Below are 24,366 nucleotides of genomic sequence, written 5' to 3'. Positions count from 1 at the left end.
GCTTGTCCATACTTAGGATGGGTGTCATATCTGTATGATATGGACTCCAGGCACCCATTGATTAGCTCTGGCACTGCTCATCTCCTTCTACAAAAGGTATCTGAGGCAGATCAATGTTACAGTAATTTCCTTGTCCTTTGCCAGTCGCTGATTGACAAGTAATGTTCCGTCTTAATTGAAAACAGGTTCTTCCTACAAAATAATGGCAGCTTTACTTAGCAAATGACTTAAGAGTGGCTGTCCCCCTTCAGTAAATGTTTGTTTCTGGGCACAGTTTGGCATAAAAAACAAATTGTGCAATAATCACCTTCCCCGGGTCCATCAGTAAGTCTGCGCTGCTGCGGAGTCATGGGATCCTGGTCTCGGCATACCGGAATCCCACAACCCAGAAGTTCTATCCCGACTTTTGCAAGAAAGTCAGGTACTTTCAAGAGGCATCAGGGCCGGGCTTTATCATTATTTTGGATAAGTGATACTTAGGAAAAACTTTCAGTTTGTGGCTGTCGATTGTTTTCTTAAATAAAGAAGGTCACCCTCAGATTGGTGATAGGTATTCTTTCACTATAGAAGGATATTTTAGTAGGATAGAATATTCTTAATGTGTCAAAAATTCTCAGGGTCACGGTCAAGTCATATTGTTTAAAAAAACAAGTTAACTTCGTACGTCATCTTATTAACCCCAGCATGTCCTTAAAAGAGGAAGCAGAGACATCTTGGTCAGGAAAGCACAAATTACAGAGGGGCGTATGGAACATACCAACAGTAAAATATCGACTTTTTTTTTACAGATAATGCAACAATTTTTTTTTTATTTATATTTATTTTATTTTTAAACAATGCATTTTTATGTATCTTGTATGTAGCTAAAATGTGGATCAGAGAACAATTTGTTCAACTTGTCAGCAAGTTTCAGGAAGTGATCTTCATCTTATTTTCGTAGCCTTTGATGCAGCAACTTCTAAGACGCTGAACATGTCCACGACTGTGTTCTCCTTTCAGAAAGTCATTTAGGAAACTATTGAGGTGAAGTTTCTGGAGTATGGAAGATCGATGGATGTTATTGTTTAACCTGTGGCATGTGCTTCACTTTGCTCGGAGCTGCTGCATCGAGGTAGGTTGTTGGTCGTTCTACTACTTTTTTACTTTTTTGTTTTTTTGTTCAGGCTAAAAATGTAAGTCTAAATCTCCAATCTAGGAAAATCATACATACACACATATATATATATATATATATATATATATATATATATATATATACTGAAAATAGAGTTTCCACCTTTGGGGACAATTTTCTTTTTTTTTACTTAAATGGTTAAAAACTTTTTTTTTTTTTGTGGTTGGGTTTCAATAAAGATTTTGCACCTTTTTTCCTTCTATAGCTTCACTGCACTGTCTATTGCTGGCTGTAGAATGAGTTATCTGGGAAACTGTCAGTGAGCGCATTATTATGACTGTCCAGTGGAATACTTTCTAACGATGTTATGTGTCTTTTTTCTGAGCTCCTTTCAGGTGATTTATGACCCAAGACCATATCAAAGTTGAATGTGCAGGGAAACAATGAATTTGTAAAAGCCAAACTGTGCAACATGTTTAACTAAACCCAGTTGCAACATTGTTTTTTGTCCCAAATATATGTATTTATATTAAAAATATATCTCCAAAGACGGACAACATCTGGGAATCACTTTCAAAGGATAAGTAGAAGATGACAGACTTACTTAAATATAGCTAGTCATGTGCTGAAAGGTATCTGTCAGCAGGTTTTTGCTATGTAATCTAAGCATACGATGAGGTAGGGACTGAGACCCTGATTTCAGGGATGTGTCACTTATTAGGCTGTGTGCTGTAGTTTCAATACAATCAGTGTTTTATCAGCAGATTATCACAGTCAGGACTAGTGCCCTCATGAGACTTGGTCCAAACACACCTCCAGCACTGATAAGCAGCTCACTGTCAACATACAATGTACATAGAGAGCCTGGTATGGGTGGGGTCAGCTTTCTGAGCTCTGCTACATCTAAAAACTCTGATTGTATCACAACTGCTGCACCCAGTAAACAAAGTGACACATCGCTGGAATCAGGGTCTCTTTTCCTACAATATGCTGCTCTCAGATGAGGTAGAAAAAACCTGGTGACAGATTCCTTTGAAGAACTTTGCCTGCATGGAAGGAAGGAATATACTGTAGGTAAATTGAAATGGTTAGTAAGTACCATAAATAAAAAAGAAAAATTGTGAGAAAAAGGGCAAAAGAGAACAATTTTATAAATCATTGTATATTGAAATCCCTTGGTATTGGCATGAAAAAAATTACTTCATTTCCAACCCCTATTCCCCATGACAGACAAATCCTGTGTGATCGCTGATATCATCCGTAGCATCATTAAACATACTACTGAATGTGACCAAAGGCAAAATTAGTTTTTTTTTCACCCCGGGCAAATATTCAGTACGGCTCCCCCTACTATATAACGTGTTATTCCCATAGTGCAAAAATAAAATAGGATTATGATTATGATTAAGGGTGATGACATGCACCAGAAACGCGTCAGGTTTCTAAAAAATGTTTTCAACCGCTTGCTGACCTCCCACTGTATATAAAATTCAGCGCTGCCTGGGCTCTGTGCAGCGCCGAGGTTTATAAACGGTCGGTGGTCCCGCAGCGCTCAGGACCTCCAGGGTCCTGCAGGCGCTGCGGTTGTGGTTCAGATCAGTAGCAGTGGCAGGGGACATCAGCGGGACCTGATTGGATCAGGTCCCAATGATGTTAACCCTTTGCTATCTTCTAGATGCCGCGCTCTATAGTGATCGCAGTATTTAGAAGATAGTGAGAGGAGATGGGGTCGTCCACTCACCTCTCCGACGGCCCCCCTGATGTCTGAGAGGACCTGCCGTTGTCATGGCAGCTGGAGGTCACATAACCGCCTCCGGGTCTGCCATGTACGGTGTCCTGCTAGGCTCAGCCTGCAGCTGAGTCTAGCAGGAGATAATGACAGTTTTACACTGTCAGCAGAGCTCTCATGCAATGCAATACATGTCTATTACATTGCATGAGAACAGTGATTAGAAAAATAAAAATTAATGTCCCATACAGGACTAAGTAAAAATGTAAAAAAAAAGTCTAAAAAACGTTTTCAAACTGTTTAAAAAAAATCACAAAATAAATAAAAATAAATAAATAAAATATTAAACCAATAAATCCGTATATTTATGCAAAAACAAAAAAAGTACACATATTTGGTATTGCCGCGTCCGAAACAACCCAATCTTTAAAACTGTCATACTAATTAACTCCTTCTGTGCACACCGTAATAAAAATAAATAAAAAACGGAGCAAAAAACTATGCTTTTTCATCATATCGCCAAACAAAAAGTGGAAAAAAATGTGATCAAAAAGCAAAATGGAAATAAAAATGGTACCGCTCAAAACATCATCTTGTTCTGCAAAAAAAAAGCCGCCATACAGCTCCATCAGCCGAAAAATAAAAAAGTTATAGCTCTCAGAATAAAGCGATGCAAAAAAATATTTTTTCTAAAAAATTGTTTTGTGTAAAAGTGCCAAGACATAAAAAAATATACAGTAAGTGTAGTATCGCTGTAAACATACTGACCCGAAGAATAACGCTGCCTTATCACTTTTACCCCACGCAGAACGACATAAAAAAATCCTCAAAAAACAATTCCTGAATTGTTGGTTTTTGTTAATTTTACCTCCCAAAAAACGGAATAGAAAGCAATCAAAAAATGTCACACACCCAAAAATGGTACCATTAAAAATGTCAACTCGTCCCGCAAAAAACAAGCACATGACTCTGTCGGCCGAAATATGGAAAAATTATAGCTCTCAAAATATGGCGATGCAAAAACTAGATTTTGCAAAAAAAGCGTCTTTTAGTGTGTGACAGCTGTCAATCATAAAAACCCGATATAAATCTGGTATCTCTGTAATCGCACCGACCCGAAGAATAAAGTAATCTCATCACTTATACCGCACGAGGAACGGCGTAAAAAATAAATAAAACCAATTCTTCACCTGCTACTGATTTGTTTATTATGTCTCCCAAAGATCGCAGTAAGGCTCTGCTCCCATTTATCCTGCACGCTGCCAGCAACATAAAAACTAAGGGAAAAAAATTAAAATGAATCCTTTGTTCTCATATATTAATGGGATATAGTTTAAAATTTGCGCTAGCTAGCTAGCGCGAATTTTAAACTATAGGTTATTTTATCTAGTATATCTACTACGGACACTTATTGGTTCCCTGTCCAAAAATTCGCTGCCTTTGATAGTGAGTAGCCTAATAGCGCCTCCAATACCTACAACTCATTAATGGGATATAGTTTAGAATAATTCACACATATATTATAAACAGTATATCGCCATTGACTGTGGCATCTATGAAGATATAAGTTCGGAATCTGACTAATCTCCATTCTTAGCCATTACAACAGAATATTGTTTTTATCTTGCTGTCAGCACTCAATATTATTATTATTATTATTATTAGTATTTATTTTTAGAGCACCATTGATTCCCAGCTGCTGTACATGAAAAGGGGTTACATAAAGGATACAAATATAAATGACAGAGAATAAACTAACAACGTTAGCCTGGTGCAGAAAGGAGAGGACCCTGCCTTGCGGGCTTACAGTCTACCCGATAATGAGGAAGGAGACAGTAGGTTGGCGGTTGTGGCAGCTCCGGTGTTGGTAAGGTGGCGGCGGGGTCAGTGCAGGCTGTTAGCTTTCTTGAAGTGATGGGTTTCAAATTCCCTTCTGAAAGTTCTGAGTGTGGTGGATAATTGGACGTGTTGCGGCACAGAATTCCAGAAGATGGGGGAAACTTGGGAGAAGTCTTGGAGTTGGTTGTTTGAGGAGCATATAAATGTGGGGAGGGAAGGCAGTCTTGGGAGTGCCGGAGATTGTGTGTTTTTGAGATATCGAAAGATTAGTTTGGAGATATACAGAGGAGATAGATTATGGATGGCTTTGTAGGTCAGTGTTAGCAGTTGGGGAGTTTGGAGCCAATGAACTGATTTGCAGAAGGGAGAAGCAGAGGAATAGTGAGGCGACCGATGGATTAGTCAAGCAGCAGAGTTAAGGACTGATTTGAGAGGTGTGAGAGTGTTAGCAGGGCCGCCACAGAGGAGGATGTTGCAGTAGTCAAAGTGACAGATCATGCACTAACATTTTTGTAGATTGAGGGTTGGGGAAATATTTTTGAGTTGGAAGCGGCAGGAGGTGGAAAAATAATAGATGTGTAGTTTTAAGGACAGGGGAAAGTCGAGGGTCACTCTGACGCAGTAGACTTCTGATACTGCGAAGAGTGTGGTATCATCAATACATAGATCAGGTAGGGGAGTTAGGGGAGATGGAGGAAAGATGATGATTAGTGATGAGCGAACGTGCTCGCTACTGCTCAGTACTCACCCGAGCATCACTGTACTCGACGAGATCGGCGAGTATTTCCGGGGTTGCTCGGGCGGGTACTCGGGTCCTCTCTCTGCATGTTTGGTGCTTTTTAGAGAGCCATTGAACATGCAGGGATTGCCTGCCATGCACTGTAATGTCGTAGCCATGTTGGTTGTGGGCATTACAGTGATTGGCTGGCCCCACAGCATCATCAGGTGTACATAAGACCGGGCACCGCCATGCTCGTCACAGTCTACTCTGGAAACAGGGAGAGTAGGGAGAGCTGCTGCAGCGTCAGGGAGAGATTTGCTTGTTCATACTTAGTATAGGTATTCCACAACATATATAAACTAGCTATTGAACCCGTTCTACGCCCGGGTGGCGAGCATTTTTATTGGTATATGGTCTCCCATGCTGGTATGTACTGCCCCCCTCCTGGTATTTGTGCTGCCCCCATCCTGTCCCCACCATCGTATCCTGGTATGCATGGCACCCCTCATCCCCATCATGGTATGCATGGCACCCCTCATCCCTCTCCTGGTATGTATGGCATCCCTCACCTCCAATCCTGGTATGCATGGCACCCCTCTTCCCCCAATCCTGGTATGCATGGCACCCCTCACCCCCAATCCTGGTATGCATGGCACCCCTTACCTCCAATCCTGGTATGCATGGCAGCCCTCATTCCCAATCCTGGTATGCATGGCACCCCTCATCCCCAATCCTGTTATGTGTGGTACTCCTCATCCCTATCCTGGTATGTATGGTATCCCTCATCTTGGTATGCATGGGCCCCTCACCCACATCCTTGTATGCATGGCACCCCTCATCCCCATCCTGGTATGCATGGCCCCTCATCCGAATCCTGCTATGCATGGCACTCCTCGTCCCAATCCTGGTATGCATGGCCCCTCATCTGAATCCAGGTATGCATGGCACCCCTCATCCCCAATGCCGGTATGCATGGCACCCCTCATCCCCAATGCCGGTATGCATGGCACCCCTCATCCCCAATCCTGGTATGCATGGCACCCCTCATGCCCAATCCTGGTATGCATGGCACCCCTCATGCCCAATCCTGGTATGCATGGCACCCCTCATGCCCAATCCTGGTATGCATGGCACCCCTCATCCCCAATCCTGGTATGCATGGCACCCCTCATCCCCAATCCTGGTATGCATGGCACCCCTCATCCTCAATCCCGGTATGCATGGCACCCCTCTTCCCCAATCCCGGTATGCATGGCACCCCTCATCCCCAATCCCGGTATGCATGGCACCCCTCATCCCCAATCCTGGTATGCATGGTACCCCTCATCCCCAATCCTGGTATGCATGGCACCCCTCATCCCCAATCCTGGTATGCATGGCACCCCTCATCCCCAATCCTGGTATGCATGGCACCCCTCATCCCCAATCCTGGTATGCATGGCACCCCTCATCCCCAATCCTGGTATGCATGGCACCCCTCATCCCCAATCCTGGTATGCATGGCACCCTTCATCCCAAATCCTGGTATGCATGGCACCCCTCATCCCTAATCCTGGTATGCATGGCACCCCTCATCCCCAATCCTGGTATGCATGGCACCCCTCATCCCCAATCCTGGTATGTATGGCACCCCTCATCCCCAATCCAGGTATGCATGGCTCCATCATCCCCAATCCTGGTATGCATGGTTCCCTCACCCCCATCCTGGTATGCATGGCACTCCTCATCCCTATCCTGGTATGCATGGGCCCCTCATCCCCAATCCTGGTAGGTATGGTACCCCTCATCCCTATTCTGGTATGTATGGTACCCCTCATCCTGGTATGCATGACACCCCCCATCCCAATTCTGGTATGTATGGCCTCCTCATCCCAGAAACCTGGTATGAATGGCACCCAATCACTCATTCTACAGTAGTATGCATGGCACCCAATCCCTCATCCTAGTATGCATGGCACCCCTCATCCCTATTCTGGTATGCATGATACCCCTTATCCTGGTATGCATGGCACCCCATCCCTCATCCTGGTATGCATGGTACCCCGTATTCCTATCCTGGTATGTATGGTACCCCTCATCCCTATTCTGGTATGCATGGCACTCCTCACCACCCAATCCTGGTATGCATGGTCCCCTCACCCCCCAATCCTGGTATGCATGGTACCCTCACCCCCCAATAATGGTATGTGTGGTACCCCTCATCCTGGTATGCATGGTCCCCTCACCCCCAATCCTGGTATGTGTGGTACCCCTCACCCCCTAATCCTGGTATGCATGGTCCCCTCACCCCCTAATCCTGGTATGTGTGGTACCTCTCACCCCCCAATCCTGGTATGCATGGTCCCCTCACCCCGTAATCCTGGTATGCATGGTCCCCTCACCCCCCAATCCTGGTATGTGTGGTACCCCTCACCCCCCAATCCTTGTATACATGGTCCCCTCTCCCACCAATCCTGGTATGTGTGGTACCCCTCACCCCCCAATCCTGGTATGCACGGTCCCCTCACCCCAAATCCTGGTATGTGTGGTACCCCTCACCCCCCAATCCTGGTATGCGTGGTACCCCTCACACCCCAATCCTGGTATGCGTCGTACCCCTCACCCCCCCAATCCTGATATGTGTGGTACCCCTCACCCCCCAATCCTGGTATATGTGGTACCCCTCACCCCCCAATCCTGGTATGCATGGTCCCCTCACCCACCAATCCTGGTATGCATGGTCCCCTCACCCCCCAATCCTGGTATGCATGGTCCCCTCACCTCCCAATCCTGGTATGTGTGGTACCCCTCATCCTGGTATGCATGATCCCCTAACCCCACAATCCTGTTATGCATGGTCCCCTCACCCCACAATCCTGGTATGTGTGGCCCCCTCACCCTCCAATCCTGGTATGTGTGGCTTCCTCACCCCCCAATCCTGGTATGTGTGGCCCCCTCACTCCCCAATCCTGGTATGTGTGGCCCCCTCATCCCTTTCACACTGTACACACATGCAAAAAAATAAACAGTTATACTCATCTTTCTTCTCTGTGCTCTAGCGCTGCTGCGTCCTGTTCTGCCGGATGCCGGGGGAGGAGTGCGGCGTCGGAGCACCTCGCTGTCCGGCGCCATTTTGCTGAAGACACACTGTAAATGTGTCTTCAGTAAAAAGGCGCCGGATAGCGCTATGTGCATGTGCCAATCCGACGCCTCACTCCTGCCCCGGTCTCCGGCGAAGAGAGGCACTGCGGCAACGCTCCTCCCGGTCAGGTAAGTATGTAAGTATGGCGCCGGAGATCGCGCCATACTCTCTCCTCTTACCTTTAACGGCTGGATGTGTGATTCTGTCTGGAGCCAGACTGCGCGTCTCGCATGCGCAGTCTATCGAGGCTTCAGACAGAGACACGCATCCCCGGTTATATTATAGATATATACATCTGAACTAACAGTCCTTATGAGGAATAATTCAGCTGCATATAATAAGTGCTAGGCAGGCAGGCAGTGTATGTGGCAGACTACAGTGTTATCAGTGTTATACAGCACAAGAGGGTTCATTGAGCGTCCTGTTAGTCTAGGTATTCCACAATATATATATATATATATATATATATATATATATATATATACAGTACAGACCAAAAGTTTGGACACACCTTCTCATTTAAAGATTTTTCTGTATTTTCATGACTTTGAAAATTGTACATTCACACTGAAGGCATCAAAACTATGAATTACCACATGTGGAATTATATAGTTAACAATAAAAAGTGTGAAACAACTGAAAATATGTCTTATATTCTAGGTTCTTCAAAGTAGCCACCTTTTGCTTTGATAACTGCTTTGCACACACTTGGCATTCTCTTGATGAGCTTCAAGAGGTAGTCACCGGAAATGGTTTTCACTTCACAGGTGTGCTCTGTCAGGTTTAATAAGTGGGATTTCTTGCGTTATAAATGGGGTTGGGACCATCAGTTGTGTTGTGCAGAAGTCTGCTGGATACACAGCTGATAGTCCTACTGAATAGACTGTTAGAATTTGTATTATGGCAAGAAAAAAATAAGTAAGTAAAGAAAAACGAGTGGCCATCATTACTTTAAGAAATTAAGGTCAGTCAGTGCGAAAAATTGGGAGAACTTTGAAAGTGTCACCAAGTACAGTTGCAAAAACCATCAAGCGCTACAAAGAAACTGGCTCACATGAGGATCGCCCCAGGAAACGAAGACCAAGAGACACCTCTGCTTCTGAGGATAAGTTTATCCAAGTCACCAGCCTCAGAAATTGCAGGTTAACAGCAGTTCAGATCAGAGACCAGGTCAATGCCACACAGAGTTCTAGCAGCAGACACATCTCTTCAAATACTGTTAAGAGGAGACTTTGTGCAGCAGACCTTCATGGTAAAATAGCTGCTAGGAAACCACTGCTAAGGACAGGCAACAAGCAGAAGAGACTTGTTTGGGCTAAAGAACACAAGGAATGGACATTAGACCAGTGGAAATCTGTGCTTTGGTCTGATGAGTCCAAATTTGAGATCTTTGGTTCCAACCACCGTGTCTTTGTGCAACGCAGAAAAGGTGAACGGATGGACTCTACATGCCTGGTTCCCACCGTGAAGCATGGAGGAGGAGGTGTGATGGTGTGGGGGTGCTTTGCTGGTGACACTGTTGGGGATTTATTCAAAATTGAAGGCATACTGAACCAGCATGGCTACCACAGCATCTTGCAGCGGCATGCTATTCCATCCGGTTTGCGTTTAGTTGGACCATCATTTATTTTTCAACAGGACAATGACCCCAAACACACCTCCAGGCTGTGTAAGGGCTATTTGACCAAGAAGGAGAGTGATGGGGTGCTACGCCAGATGACCTGGCCTCCACAGTCACCAGACCTGAACCCAATCGAGATGGTTTGGGGTGAGCTGGACCGCAGAGTGAAGGCAAAAGGGCCAACAAGTGCTAAGCATCTCTGGGAACTCCTTCAAGATTGTTGGAAGACCATTTCCGGTGACTACCTCTTAAAGCTCATCAAGACAATGCCAAAAGTGTGCAAAGCAGTCATCAAAGCAAAAGGTGGCTACTTTGAAGAACCTAGAATATAAGACATATTTTCAGTTGTTTCACACTTTTTTGTTAAGTATATAATTCCACATGTGTTAATTCATAGTTTTGATGCCTTCAGTGTGAATGTACAATTTTCATAGTCATGAAAATACAGAAAAATCTTTAGATGAGAAGGTGTGTCCAAACTTTTGGTCTGTACTGTATATATATATATATATATATATATATATATATATATACACTGCTCAAAAAAATAAAGGGAACACTCAAATAACACATCCTAGATCTGAATGAATGAAATATTCTCATTGAATACTTTGTTCTGTACAAAGTTGAATGTGCTGACAACAAAATCACACAAAAATCATCAATGGAAATCAAATTTATTAACCAATGGAGGCCTGGATTTGGAGTCACCCCCAAAATTAAAGTGGAAAAGCACACTACAGGCTGATCCAACTTTGATGTAATGTCCTTAAAACAAGTCAAAATGAGGCTCAGTATTGTGTGTGGCCTCCACGTGCCTGTATGACCTCCCTACAACGCAAGAGCATGCTCCTGATGAGGTTGCGCATGGTCTCCTGTGTGATCTCCCCACAGACCTGGACTAAAGTATCGGATGGACAGTCTGTGGTGCAACGTGACGTTGGTGGATGGAGCGAGACATGATGTCCCAGATGTGCTCAATCTGATTCAGGTCTGGGGAATGGGCGGGCCAGTCCATAGCTTCAATGCCGTCATCTTGCAGGAACTGCTGACACACTCCAGCCACATGAGGTCTGGCATTGTCCTGCATTAGGAGGAACCCAGAGCCAACCGCACCAGCATGTGATCTCACAAGAGGTCTGAGGATCTCATCTCGGTACCTAATGGCAGTCTGGCTACCTCTGGCGAGCACATGGAGGGCTGTGCGGCCCTCCAAAGAAATGCCACCCCACACCATTACTGACCCACTGCCAAACCGGTCATGCTGAAGGATGTTGCAAGCAGCAGATCGCTCTCCACGCTGTCTCCAGACTCTGTCACGTCTGTCACATGTGCTCAGTGTGAACCTGCTTTCATTTGTGAAGAGCACAGGGTGCCAGTGGCGACTTTGCCAATCCTGGTGTTTTGTGGCAAATGTCAAGCGTCCTGCACGGTATTGGGCTGTGAGCACAACCCCCATCTGTGGACGTCGGGCCCTCATACCACCCTCATGGAGTCAGTTTCTAACCGTTTGTACAGACACATGCACACTTGTGGCCTGCTGGAGGTCATTTTGCAGGGCTCTGGCAGGGCTCTGGCAATGCTCCTCCTGTTCCTCCTTGCACAAAGGTGGAGGTAGCGGTCCTGCTGCTGGGTTGTTGCCCTCCTATGGCCCCCTCCACGTCTCCTGGTGTACTGGCCTGTCTCCTGGTAGCGCCTCCAGCCTCTGGACACTACGCTGACAGATACAGCAAACCTTCTTGCCACAGCTCGCATTGATGTGCCATCCTGGATGAGCTGCACTACCTGAGCAACTTCTGTGGGTTGTAGAGTCCATCTCATGCTACCATGAGTGTGAAAGCACAACCAACATTCAAAAGTGACGAAAACATCAGCCAGAAAGCATTGGTACTGAGATGTGGTCTGTGGTTCCCACGTGCAGAACCACTCCTTTATTGAGGGTGTCTTGATAATTGCCAATAATTTCCATCTATTCTCAATTCCATTTGCACAACAGCATGTTAAATTGATTGTCAATCAGTGCTGCTTCCTAAGTGGACAGTTTGATTTCACAGAAGTTTGATTTACTTGGAGTTATAATCTGTTGTTTAAGTGTTCCCTTTATTTTTTGAGCAGTGTATATATATCAGAGCTAGGCAGGCAGTGTATGTGGCAGACTGCAGTGTATAATACAGCACAAGAGGGTCCATTGAACGTCCTGTCTGCTGCTGCCATAATAATTACAGATATTTCTAGGCATAGCATCTGGGGCCAAGGCAAATTTAGTTTTGATCTTAAGCCTAGTTATTTGCTTAAAAAGCAATCCAGAGTACACCATTTTCCGCTCACTGCAGAATAAAGCCAGATCTGTTCCATATTACAGCGATAAAAATCCAGAAATTTGAACTGAACGTGGGAAATATTGGCCTCCTTTTCCATTCTGTTGCAGTGTGTTGGTGAAGCTATTCACACTAGGTCTCCGTGTAGAATAATATTAGTAAATTACAGGCCTACAATTTAAAGCCGAGGTTCTCTGTCAGACAAATCACCGAAAAGACTTCTAAAATCTTACTTTCTTCCATTTTCATTCAGTTGCAGTGTGTCGGTGAAGCTATTCACACTAGGTCACCGTGTAGAATAATTTTAGGAAATTACATGCCTACAATTTAAAGTCAAGGTTTTCTGTCAGACATATCACCGAAAAGACTTCTAAAATCATACATTTCTTCCATTTTCATTCCAATGCAGTATGTCGGTGAAGCTATTCATACTAGATCTCCGTGTAGAATAATATTAGTAAATTACAGGCCTACAATTTGAAGCCGTGGTTCTCTGTCAGACATATCACCTAAAAGACTGTTCAAAAATCATACATTTCTTCCATTTTCAATCCGTTGCAGTGTGTCGGTGAAATTATCACACTAGGTCTCCGTGTAGAATAATATTAGTAAATTACAGGCCTACAATTTAAAGCGGGGTTCTCTGTCAGACATATCACCGAAAAGACTTCTAAAATCATACATTTCTTTCATTTTCATTCTGTTGCAGTGTGTCGGTGAAGCTTTTCACACTAGGTCTCTGTGTAGAATAATATTAGTAAATTACAGGCCTAAAATTTAAAGCCGTGGTTCTCTGTCAGAAATATCACCTAAAAGACTGTTCAAAAATCATACATTTCTTACATTTTCAATCCGTTGCAATGTGTCAGTGAAGCTATTCACACTACTTCTCAGTGTAGAATAATAGTAGTAAATTACAGGCCTGCTATTTAAAATCGTGACATATCACATATAACTGCGTTCCAAAATCAGCTATTTCTCGTGAACGTGGAAAATATTCTCCTTTATTTAAAATGGGCAAAGTGCGTGGCAAAGGATGGGGTAGTGGACTTGATGGTGATGGTGCATGCAGAAGCAGAGGACGTGGCCGTGGGCAAGGTGAAATTGAACACAGAGCAGTGTGAAAAGGTTATTGGTTGGATAGCAGATAATGATTCCAGTCACTTGGCCACCATCACCTCCACCCTGTCTTCCACACGGTCAAGGCTCAGTAGCCGTGAGTCTGGACCGCATATTCCTCACCCTGATTCTCCTTCCTCCCACCATGCCAAGTGCCCAGAGACAATTGATCCCATACTTGTACCCTCAGAAGAGCTGTTCACTTTTCCATTTGTAGATTCAGGCCTCTCGCCTGGCCAGCTTCAAGAGAGTCAAGAGGAGAATGCGTGTGGCGATGCCCAAATATTGGAGCAGCCACAGTCCAACGAAGGCGACGGTGGTAAAATGCAATTACTGTCGCAAGAGGTGGATGATGATGATGAGACACAATTGCCAGAAAGTCAGGAGGAGGACCAGGGTGCAGAAGTGGAAGACGAGGTGGTGGAAGATATAGTAACTGATCCAACCTGGCAGGGGGACACACAGAGCGAGGACAGCAGCACACAGGGGGCGGGAGGCGTAGCACCACAACAGGCAGGAAGAAGCAGTGTGGTGGTCACAGACACAAGGCGGTAAAGCGCTCCTCGTAACGCCAACATAACGGAAGTTGCCAGTGCAACTGTTAGGTCTTCCTGAGTCTGGTTCCTTTTTAAAAACTCTGCAGATAATCCCAAAAAGGCCATTTGCACCATCTGCCAGGCCAGCATCAGCAGGGGTAGCAAAACTACCAGCCTGACCACTAGAGATGAGCGGTGTTCGATTCGAACTGTTCGCCAATCTCAAATTCGAGCTGTTTTGGGTGGTGTTCGAGTCGTTCGACGGACTCGAAACGATTAGCAAAAATTCGGCTGTTTGAGGTTATGTTCGATAACTGTTCGTGCACCAAAAGCGTAACTGGATTTCAATCATGCAGGGATTGTCTGCCACTCACTGTAATGCCACAGCCATGGTGGTTGTGGCATTACAGTGGTTGCCCAAATCGATGGGAACAGTGCTCACAGTGAAACATGAAAAGCCGGCAATTCAGCAGCGGCATACCCCGGTACCCGACAATATAGAACAGAAAGAATAGAGCATCACATATAGATTAGATAGATAGAAACATGTCAGTCACATATATAAGAAGTACAGTGACAGTGTTGCTTACTGTACTTGTGTAATGCACACGCCCGGACTGACTGGCGTGTGCGTGTTTAGTGGTTTCACTGTGCCATGAACCGGAGAGTGCCTGGAGGGGCGTAACTAAGTATCTGCCCGATCCGACCAAGGTCGCATGACGGCATACGACGCCAGTGCACCAGGGAGGAACCAAGCAGAGGGACCCGGGTCTACTCCAGGTCAGACTCCGGACACGGCTGTTGACCCACACCGGGGAATACAGGACCAAGCAGACTAGAGCGCAGGCTGGGTAGTGTCCAGTACAGACTGGGAGACAAATTCGGAGCCGCAGATGCGGTAAACAAACAGAGTAAAGCGAAACCGCAGGTGCGGTAGTCAAGGCCGAGCAGAGCAGAACCACAGACGCGGTAGACAAGGCAGAGCAGAGCAGAACCACAGACGCGGTAGACAAGGCTGAGCAGAGCAAAACCGCAGATGCGGTAGACAAGGCTGAGCAGAGCAAAACCGCAGACGCGGAAGACAAAGCTGAGCAAAGCGAAACCGCAGAGGCGGTGGACAGGGCTGAGCAAAGCGAAACCGCAGACGCGGTGGACAGGGCTGAGCAAAGCGAAACCGCGGACGCGGTGGACAGGGCTGAGCAAAGCGAAACCGCAGACGCGGTGAACAGGGCTGAGCAAAGAGAAACCGCAGACGCGGTGGACAGGGCTGAGCAAAGTGAAACCGCAGACGCGGTGGACAGGGCTGAGCAAAGTGAAACCACATACGCGGCGGACAGGGCTGAGCAAAGCGAAACCGCATACGCGGCGGACAGGGCTGAGCAAAGCGAAACCGCAGACGCGGTGGACAGGGCTGAGCAAAGCGAAACCGCAGACGCGGTGGACAGGGCTGAGCAAAGCGAAACCGCAGACGCGGTGGACAGGGCTGAGCAAAGCGAAACCGCAGACGCGGTGGACAGGGCTGAGGAAAGCGAAACCGCAGACGCGGTGGACAGGGCTGAGCAAAGCGAAACCGCAGACGCGGTGGACAGGGCTGTGCAAAGCGAAACCGCAGACGCGGTGGACAGGGCTGAGCAAAGCGAAACCGCAGACGCGGTGGACAGGGCTGAGCAAAGCGAAACCGCAGACGCGGTGGACAGGGCTGAGCAAAGCGAAACCGCAGACGCGGTGGACAGGGCTGAGCAAAGCGAAACCGCAGACGCGGTGGACAGGGCTGAGCAAAGCGAAACCGCAGACGCGGTGGACAGGGCTGAGCAAAGAGAAACCGCAGACGCGGTGGACAGGGCTGAGCAGGCAAGAACCGCCGAAGCGGCAAGCAAGGCAGAGCGGAGGGGACAGGGCTCTGTTCACACGGAACAGACTGGAAGGGATAGGCAGAACCAGGTACACACAGGATACTTGCAATGAAGTAGCGAGTGGACTCAAAACTCACAAACGGGAGTACAGAGACAACGAGTAGGAGATAGGTACGGGATCAGATTCTGCAAGAAAAGGGAAGGTACGGACATGGAGAAAAACAGGTAACAGGCTAGGAGAGTATACAGACAAGAACAGGCAAGATACAGGAACAGGTCTAGGTATGCGGCCCCTAGAAGGCGGAAAGAACAGGCTAGGAGCGTGTTCACACTGGCCTGGAAATACAGCCTCCAGGATAGGCAGAAGACAACAGGCTAGAGAGCGTGTACAGACTGCAGGTTAGAGTACACAGGTAGGACACAGTACAGACACGGGAACAGATACTGCAAGACAGGTAACATACATAGGACCTGGCATGTCAGAGACAAGAAGCCAACTGACAGGGCAAGATGCTCAGGCATGGGTTAATTGGAGCAGCTGGTTTAAATACCAGGTGACAGACAGCAATAGGCTGAGGACGCACAAGGGGTGTGCCTGCAGCAGGTACAAAATGCAGGAAGTGATCGGGCGCCGCCCTTAAGCAGCAGAAACAAAGGCAAACAGACAGCATGGAGAGACATTCTGGATTGGAGATCAAGTCCGCGCTCTTGCACAGTGGGAGATGGACCACTATGCAAGGACGCCGCCAGGTATGTTACAACTTGTCATTTAGTGTTAAAGGATTTATTAAAAAAAGAAAATAATAGTCTTTTCATGCACCCGTATCTTTAAAAAAGCCGGCCGGCAATTCATCATCGGTACCCGACAATTTAGAACAGAAAGAATAGAGCATCACACATAGATTAGATAGATAGAAACATGTCAGTCACATATATAATAAGTATAGTGACAGTGTTGGTTACTGTACTTGTCATTTAGTGTTAAAGGATTATTAAAAAAAATAATAGTGTTTTCATGCACCCCTCTCTTTAAAAAAGCCTGCTGGCAATTCAGCATCGGTACCCGACAATTTAGAACAAAAAGAATAGAGCATCACACATAGATTAGATAGACAGAAACATGTCAGTCACATATATAATAAGTACAGTGACAGTGTTGATTACTGTACTTATCATTTAGTGTTAAAATAAAGGATTTATTTAAAAAAAAAATTAAAATTGGCTGTCACTATACTTATTATATATGTGACTGACATGTTTCTATCTATCTAATCTATGTGTGATGCTCTATTCTTTCTGTTCTAAATTGTCGGGTACCGGTGTATGCTGCTGCTGAATTGCCGGCTTTTCATGTTTCACTGTGAGCACTGTTCTCATCGACTTGGGCAACCACTGTAATGCCACAACCACCATGGCTGTGGCATTACAGTGAGTGGCAGACAATCCCTGCCTTTGGTTTTAACGGTGTTCGACGGTGTTCGACGAACCGTTCGACGAACATGCCGGTGTTCGATGAACCAAACCGAACCCGAACACTATGGTGGTGGCTCAACACTACTGACCATCACCAGCATAATCAGGCACATGGCAGCAACGCTCCCGACTAAGTGGGCTGAACCCCAGGGTCCAGCAACAGTGTCTGTGGGTGACACCACTGCTTCTTCCGCTGTTGTGTGTGCACGCTAATCCCATGTCCATGGCCTGCACCTGTCATTGCACACTCTTAAGAAACACCATCAGCAAGCACGTCCACTTCCTTGTCCCAGTGCCGTGTTCAGTTGTCCCTAGCCCAGTCCTTGGAACACAAGCTCAAATACGCAGCTAACGCCCCATAGGCCACACTACTAAATTTACACATTTCGCGAATGCTTGCGCTCGAAATGTTACCCTTTAGGCTCGTGGAGACAGAAGCTTTCCACAACCTGATGGCGGCAGCTGTCTCTCGGTACTTGGTCCCCAGCCACCACTATTTATCCCGGTGTGCCATCCCCGCATCACACGAGCATGTGTCCCACAATATTAGACGTGCCCTCAACAACGCAGTTACTGGGAGAGTCCACCTAACCACCGACACGTGGACAAGTGCTTGTGGGCAGGGACGGTACATCTCGCTGATGACACACTGGGTTAATATAGTGGAAGCCGAGACCCAGTCGGACCTTGGGAAGGAACACGTCCTCCCGTCTCCGAGGATTGCGGGCCCTGGGTCAATCAGGGTTGCCACCACATTTTACAGCTCCTGCACCTTGTCCTCCTCTTCAGCATCCATCTCCGAAATGACCACATCAGTCGCAAGCTGGAAGCACTGCAGCACTGCCTCGGCCAAGCGGCAACAGGCTGTGCTGAAGCTAATATGCTTAGGTGACAAACCACACAATGCTGAAGAGTTGTGGACAGCTCTGAAAGAACAGGAAGATCTGTGGCTGACACCCTTGACCCTACAGTCAGGCATGGTCGTGAGTGACAATGGCCGGAATCTGGTGGCTGCTCTGAGGCGAGGCGAGCTCACATGAATACCAAGCCTGGCCCATGTGCTTAACCTCGTGGTTCAGCGGTTTCTCAAAACCTACCCTGATCTGCTGGATCTGCTTGTCAAAGTACACCGTCTGTGTGCCCATTTTAGAAAGTCAGCTATACCTTCCGCAGCTCTTGCTGTGCTTCAGCAGCGTTTGCAGCTTCCAGCTCACTGACTGATCTGCGATGTCCCCATGCATTGGAACCCTACATTGCAGATGTTGGGAGGATTTGTGAGTAGAAGAGGGCAGTTGTTGACTACCAGCATCAACAAGGCCGTCAGTATTCAGATCAGACTCCACACATAAAACCTCAGGAGTGGACATGGATGTCAGACATCTGTACCATCCTCCAAAACTTTGGTGGATGGTGAGCGGCGATGACGCCATAATTAGCGTCACCATCCCACTTCTCTGTCTTCTGAAACGCTCTCTGCTTTCAATTAAAGAGGATGCATTTCAGGCGGAGCATGATGAGATGGAGCAAGGAACCATACAGGGTGATTACACACAGCCCATCCTCATCTCATCCCAATGTGTATTGGGTGACAATGAGGAAGAGCAGGAGGAGTTAGAACAGGAGCTAGTTTCCTGTTCTATAAACGGTACTACCTGCACAACTGTCATACGATCTGTTCAGCGTGGATGGCCTGAATACAGGGAGGAGGAGGAGTAGAATGAGGAGGAGAGCATGGTCACAATAGGGTAACCCCTGTAATGGCTCCTATCCCGCATTTTTCCCCTTTATACCCCCTTTCTTTACTCCACCCCCCCTTTTTTTCATCCAATGTCCTAACCGTAATTCAAATACCTATACTCTCCTGGCCCAATCATAGTCATGCAGGCCTTTACCTACAAGTACGGCTCCGGCCCCTTCTTGACCGTGTATGGCCAACTCATTCCTTTCCTACCATCCATCCGATAAGATCCTCTTCCCTCTCCCCATACCGTTCCATTTCTATTTAATAATACACTTGAGGCAGGTTTATTTGGATATAATTGGCCATAGCGGCCATTTATTAACAAAGAATAACAATAATATTTAAATGCCGAACATTATGAGGAGAGAAGGTCCTTGAAGCTCCAAGATCTGGCACATTTAAAATCCAAGTGTTTTCCAATCTGATTATCCTTTACCCTTAGCTGCGACCCCCAGCTCAAGGGCACCACACCACCATCAGTGGTAAAAGAGCACCTCCACTGGCTCCCAGGGTACACTCCCTCTAGAGCCCCATTAAGTGCCAGATCAGCGGACCATAATTCCATCCTGAAGGGAATCATCCATATAAATTCCCCCCATAATAAATTCCACCAACTCCAAGGACACCCCACCACCGCCAACACAAACACACTCTGAAACCTCAAGTGCGTGCGCCCCCAACCAACTCCAATGCTCGTTCCATCCCCTCCTGGATAGCGAGAGCCCTCAGATCTATATTCACCGCATTTAAATGAACGGCATCATTTCTCCAAAAATTCCCATCACCCGTTTCCAAATCATAATGATGCACTCCGACACCCCCATTATGCACTACAAAAGCTGAAATAGCTTTGTTCAATTTAACCCTTGCTCTGTTGATTCCCTTCTCTGATCTTGCTCCCCGCCAAATTTTTCTGGGCACTATATCCGACCACACTACTATCGTTTTTGGATGGTGTCTCCAAAAAAAGGTCAAACCGTATATGTTTAATCAGTTCCCTGACTGACCTAATCCCCAAGTCATTGCCTCCCACGTGTAACACTAGAATGTCTGGCATCCTATCCAAACGAGCCGCCTTAAGAAGTTCCGGTAAGACCCTATTCCACACCATACCTCTGAATCCGAGCCATCTAATAATCAAGTTGTCTCTATTGAAGCCTAGTTGTCTTCCTTTGGGTCTGATATCAGCACGGAGAGCCCCCCAATGCACGTAGGAGTGACCAAAAAGCCAGACTAAATATGGACCTCCATCTGCAATAGATAACCAAATAACAAGATCATCGCAAACCAACCTGTCTAAACTTAAAACCACTACAACCAATTCGCTTTAACGACGTATGTATGACTTATAGCGATTAGAGTTCCACCTCCCTATTCGCTGTATTTCTTCTGGCCTGAAACCCCTGTTCGCTGCTTCCGTTGCTGCGCCTATCCTAAAAGAGTGAGACGCAAAACAAGAAGAGTCCAAGCCCAGCGCGTTCAAACACTTCCGCATCACAGCCGTAAACTTATACCTAGAGAGGGAAGAACCATCCTCCTATCACAGCAATGGGCCCCTCGTCTCCTCCCCCAACTTTTATATTCCATGAAACAATGCAACCGGCACATCACCGATCCCGCCACTGACCTCAGCACAACTCTGCTGCCCCCACCAGCCTGATCAGTTTTTGACCTCTTAATCCAAAATACCAAAGAACTATTTGAATAAAAAATGTCCTCCCCCAGCAAACCACCCACTCTACTTTTACTTGGCGACACTAATTCTCCTATTCTCATTGCCCCAAAGAAAGCCAAAGAAAAGGCTAACTTAAATAAATCTCTTTCAAAAGCCGAAACACAGACTAAAACCAATTGGCCCCCAAGTCTTTCCAAAATTTCAAATGATACTGGACGCCTTTTATCCTTCATTAAATGCCCTTTTCTATAACCTTTTAAAGCTTGACTAACCATAAAGTCTTTTGTCACATCCTTCTGACCCCGAAGTTTAAAACCAAACGCCAATGCCGCTATAAAGCCATTAACCTTTGACACTGACCAGCGCAGCTCAGCAGCTCAACCAACAAAGAACAACACAGCAAACATTCTGTCCTTATCCGAAGTAACATTGCCCCACTACATTAACCAGCTACACTATACTCGCCACACCAATTCGTACAACTCCCATGTACGGTCAGCCACTGAACCGCGAATTAGCCGTCCTGCTCCGAGGTAACCAGTCTCCACAGGTGCCCTGGACATTCCAAACCCGACTCCTGTGCTTCCGGGACCAAGCTCCGAAAACGCTGCCACTGAAACCGAGATAAAGAATCAGCAATAGAATTCTCAATTCCCAGAACATGAACTGCCACAATACTCGCATTTAATTCCAGGCACCGCAAAACTAATTCCCTAAGCAATCTTATTACCAGCGGGGATGAAGCCGTAAGACTGTTAATAATGGCTACCACCCCCATATTGTCACAATAAAACCTGATTCTATTGTTCTTGAATTCTTCTCCCCAAATGGATACTGCTACCACTATTGGAACTCCAACAAAACTAAATTCTTTAACAAACCTTGTCTTCCCCATTCCTCCGGCCACTCACCTGCACACCATTGCCCCTTACAATAAGCTCCAAAGCCAGCACTACCCGCAGCATCTGTGTAAATCTCCAGATCAACGTTGTCCTGCACCTCATTTTGAATGATGGACCGACCGTTGTAATTATCCGAAAACCTGCTCCAAACCGCCAAATCCTCCCTATGGTTCTTTCTTAATCGCAAATAATGGTGCGGGGCTCTCACTCCCGCTGTTGCAGCCGCCAACCTCCTACTAAAAATCCTGCCCATTGGCATAATCCTACATGCGAAATTCAACTTTCCCAATAACGATTGCAATTCCTTCAATGTCAATTTGTGCAAATGCTGCGCCCTTTTTACTTCCTGTTGTAACTACAACAGCTTATCGTCTGGCAGGTGACACTCCATGGCCACTGAGTCTATTTCAATGCCCAAAAAACTCAAACACGTGTTTGGTCCTTCTGTTTTATCACCAGATAAAGCTACTCCAAAACATTTTGCAACCCAAAACATGGTTACTAACAAATTCTTACACATTGACGACTCAGGTGGTCCTATGAATAAAAAATCATCCAGATAATGAATGACTGACCGGATACCAGATACATCTTTAATTACGCATTTTAAAAATGAGCTAAACGCTTCAAACAATGAACAAGAAATTGCGCAACCCATCGACAAACACCTATCCAGGTAGAAATTCCCTTCCCAAAAACAACCCAATAAACGTATACTCTCTGGGTGAGCAGGTAATAACCGAAAAGCCGCTTCAATGTCCGTCTTAGCCAATAGTGTCCCCGGCCCATATCTCCGTACCCATTTAACCGCCTCATCAAACGATGTGTAAACTACTGAACTTAATTCAGGGTCAATTCCATCATTCACCGACCAACCCTTCGGATACGAAAGGTGATGAATGAAACAAAATTTATTCGGCTCTTTTTGGGTACGACTCCCAATGGTGACACAATTAAATTCACTATTGGAGGAAATTGAAAGGGACCCGCTATACGTCCTAACTGTACCTCTTTTTGAAGTTTTTCAGCCACAACCCAAGGGTATGATAAAGCCGACATTAAATTCTTTTTAGAAAATGGAACCTGATGCTGCGGAGCTGGAATTTTAAAACCTTCCTTAAAACCTTGGAAAATACACTCTGCCCTTACTCTATCTGGGAATCTATTTAGAAAGGGGGCCATCGCGAGAAGACTCACCGATGTCTCCCCTTTTTTTACTATTGTAGCCACCCCTTCCCTTTCCTTTCTTCAAACACCTCGCTGCTCCATGCGATGACTCATTACAATGGAAGCAGATATGGCTAAATTTACAACTTGCCCCACCTCTCCCATAACCCCCACCCCACCGGCAAGCACGGTGGAGGAATAGGTTTCCTCCTCTCAGATAACTGCTCCTTCACCCATATCCCACTGCCGCCCTCAATTACTCTCCCCTCTTTTGAAGTGCACTGTGTGCGCATCTACTCCCCCTCCAACCTCCAACTGGCTGTCATTTACCGCCCCCCAGGATCAACCACCACTTTCTTTGACCACTTCACCACTTGGGTCCTTCATTTCCTCTCCGTTGACATCCCCACTATCCTCATGGGTGACTTTAACATCCCCATTGACACTTCCCTCTCAGCTGCCTCTAAGCTTCTATCCCTCACTTCCTCCTTCGGTCTTAATCAGTGGTCTTCCACACCCACCCACAAAGACGGCCACATGCTGGACCTCATCTTCACCCGCCTTTGTTCCCTATCTAACCTCTCTAACTCACCTCTCCCTCTCTCTGACCACAATCTACTTACATTCTCTTCCCTCTCCTCTCCAGGTCAACAATCCCCACTCCACAAACTTGCACACCCTCACAGAAATCTCAGACACCTTGACCTACACTCACTCTCTGAATCCCTTCTCCCTCTTACAGACATTAGTTCCTTACATGATGCAGATGTTGCTGCCACTTTATACAACACCACAACAGCTGCAGCTCTCGATTCGGTCGCCCCCCTCACACATACCAAAGCTCGCACAATCAACAGACAACCCTGGCACACCAGCCTAAATAAAGAACTGCGACTGGCCTCCAGGGTTGCCGAGCGTAGATGGAAAAAGTCCCACTCCAATGAGCACTTCATTGCATTCAAACAATCCCTCACTACCTTCAAGTCCACACTCACTGCAGCAAAACAAACATACTTCGCATCCCTCATATCCTCCCTGTCTCACAACCCCAAACTACTATTCAACACCTTCAATTCTCTCCTCCGTCCCCCAGTGCCTCCTCCCTCTCCTCTTATTTCAGCCAAAGACTTTGCCTCATTCTTCAAGCAGAAGATTGACACCATCAGACAAAGCTTTTGCCTAAAGCCCCCACAGCCCCCCCCACACCTACTCAACCCTCCTCCTCCAAAACCACCTTTTCCACCATTACAGAAGATCAACTTTCCTCTTTACTCTCCAAATCACACCTCACCACCTGTGAACTTGACCCAATCCCGTCCCACCTCATCCCAAACCTCACCACTATCTTCATTCCAACCCTAGCCCACCTCTTTAACCTGTCACTAACAACTGGTGTCTCCCCCTCATGCTTCAAACATGCCTCAATCACACCCATCC

The 24,366-nt window shown here is 46.4% G+C and overlaps 1 protein-coding gene across 1 annotated transcript in view; it reads left to right on the top strand.

The window, feature by feature from the left end:
* Positions 1-719: 719 nt before the first annotated feature.
* Positions 720-24,366, top strand: part of TLR4 (toll like receptor 4) — a 34,979-nt gene continuing 11,332 nt past the window's right edge. The window contains exon 1 of the mRNA XM_073637750.1: positions 720-1,111. Within this exon, the coding sequence (XP_073493851.1) occupies positions 1,040-1,111 (72 nt within the window). The 5' untranslated portion in view covers positions 720-1,039. The remainder of the gene's footprint in view (positions 1,112-24,366) is intronic.

Source organism: Phyllobates terribilis, unplaced genomic scaffold (assembly GCF_046119375.1).
Source record: "Phyllobates terribilis strain yellow unplaced genomic scaffold, ASM4611937v1 Scaffold_7__3_contigs__length_470593459, whole genome shotgun sequence".
Lineage (NCBI taxonomy): Eukaryota > Metazoa > Chordata > Amphibia > Anura > Dendrobatidae > Phyllobates > Phyllobates terribilis.
This window is presented reverse-complemented; position numbering and strand designations above follow the sequence as displayed.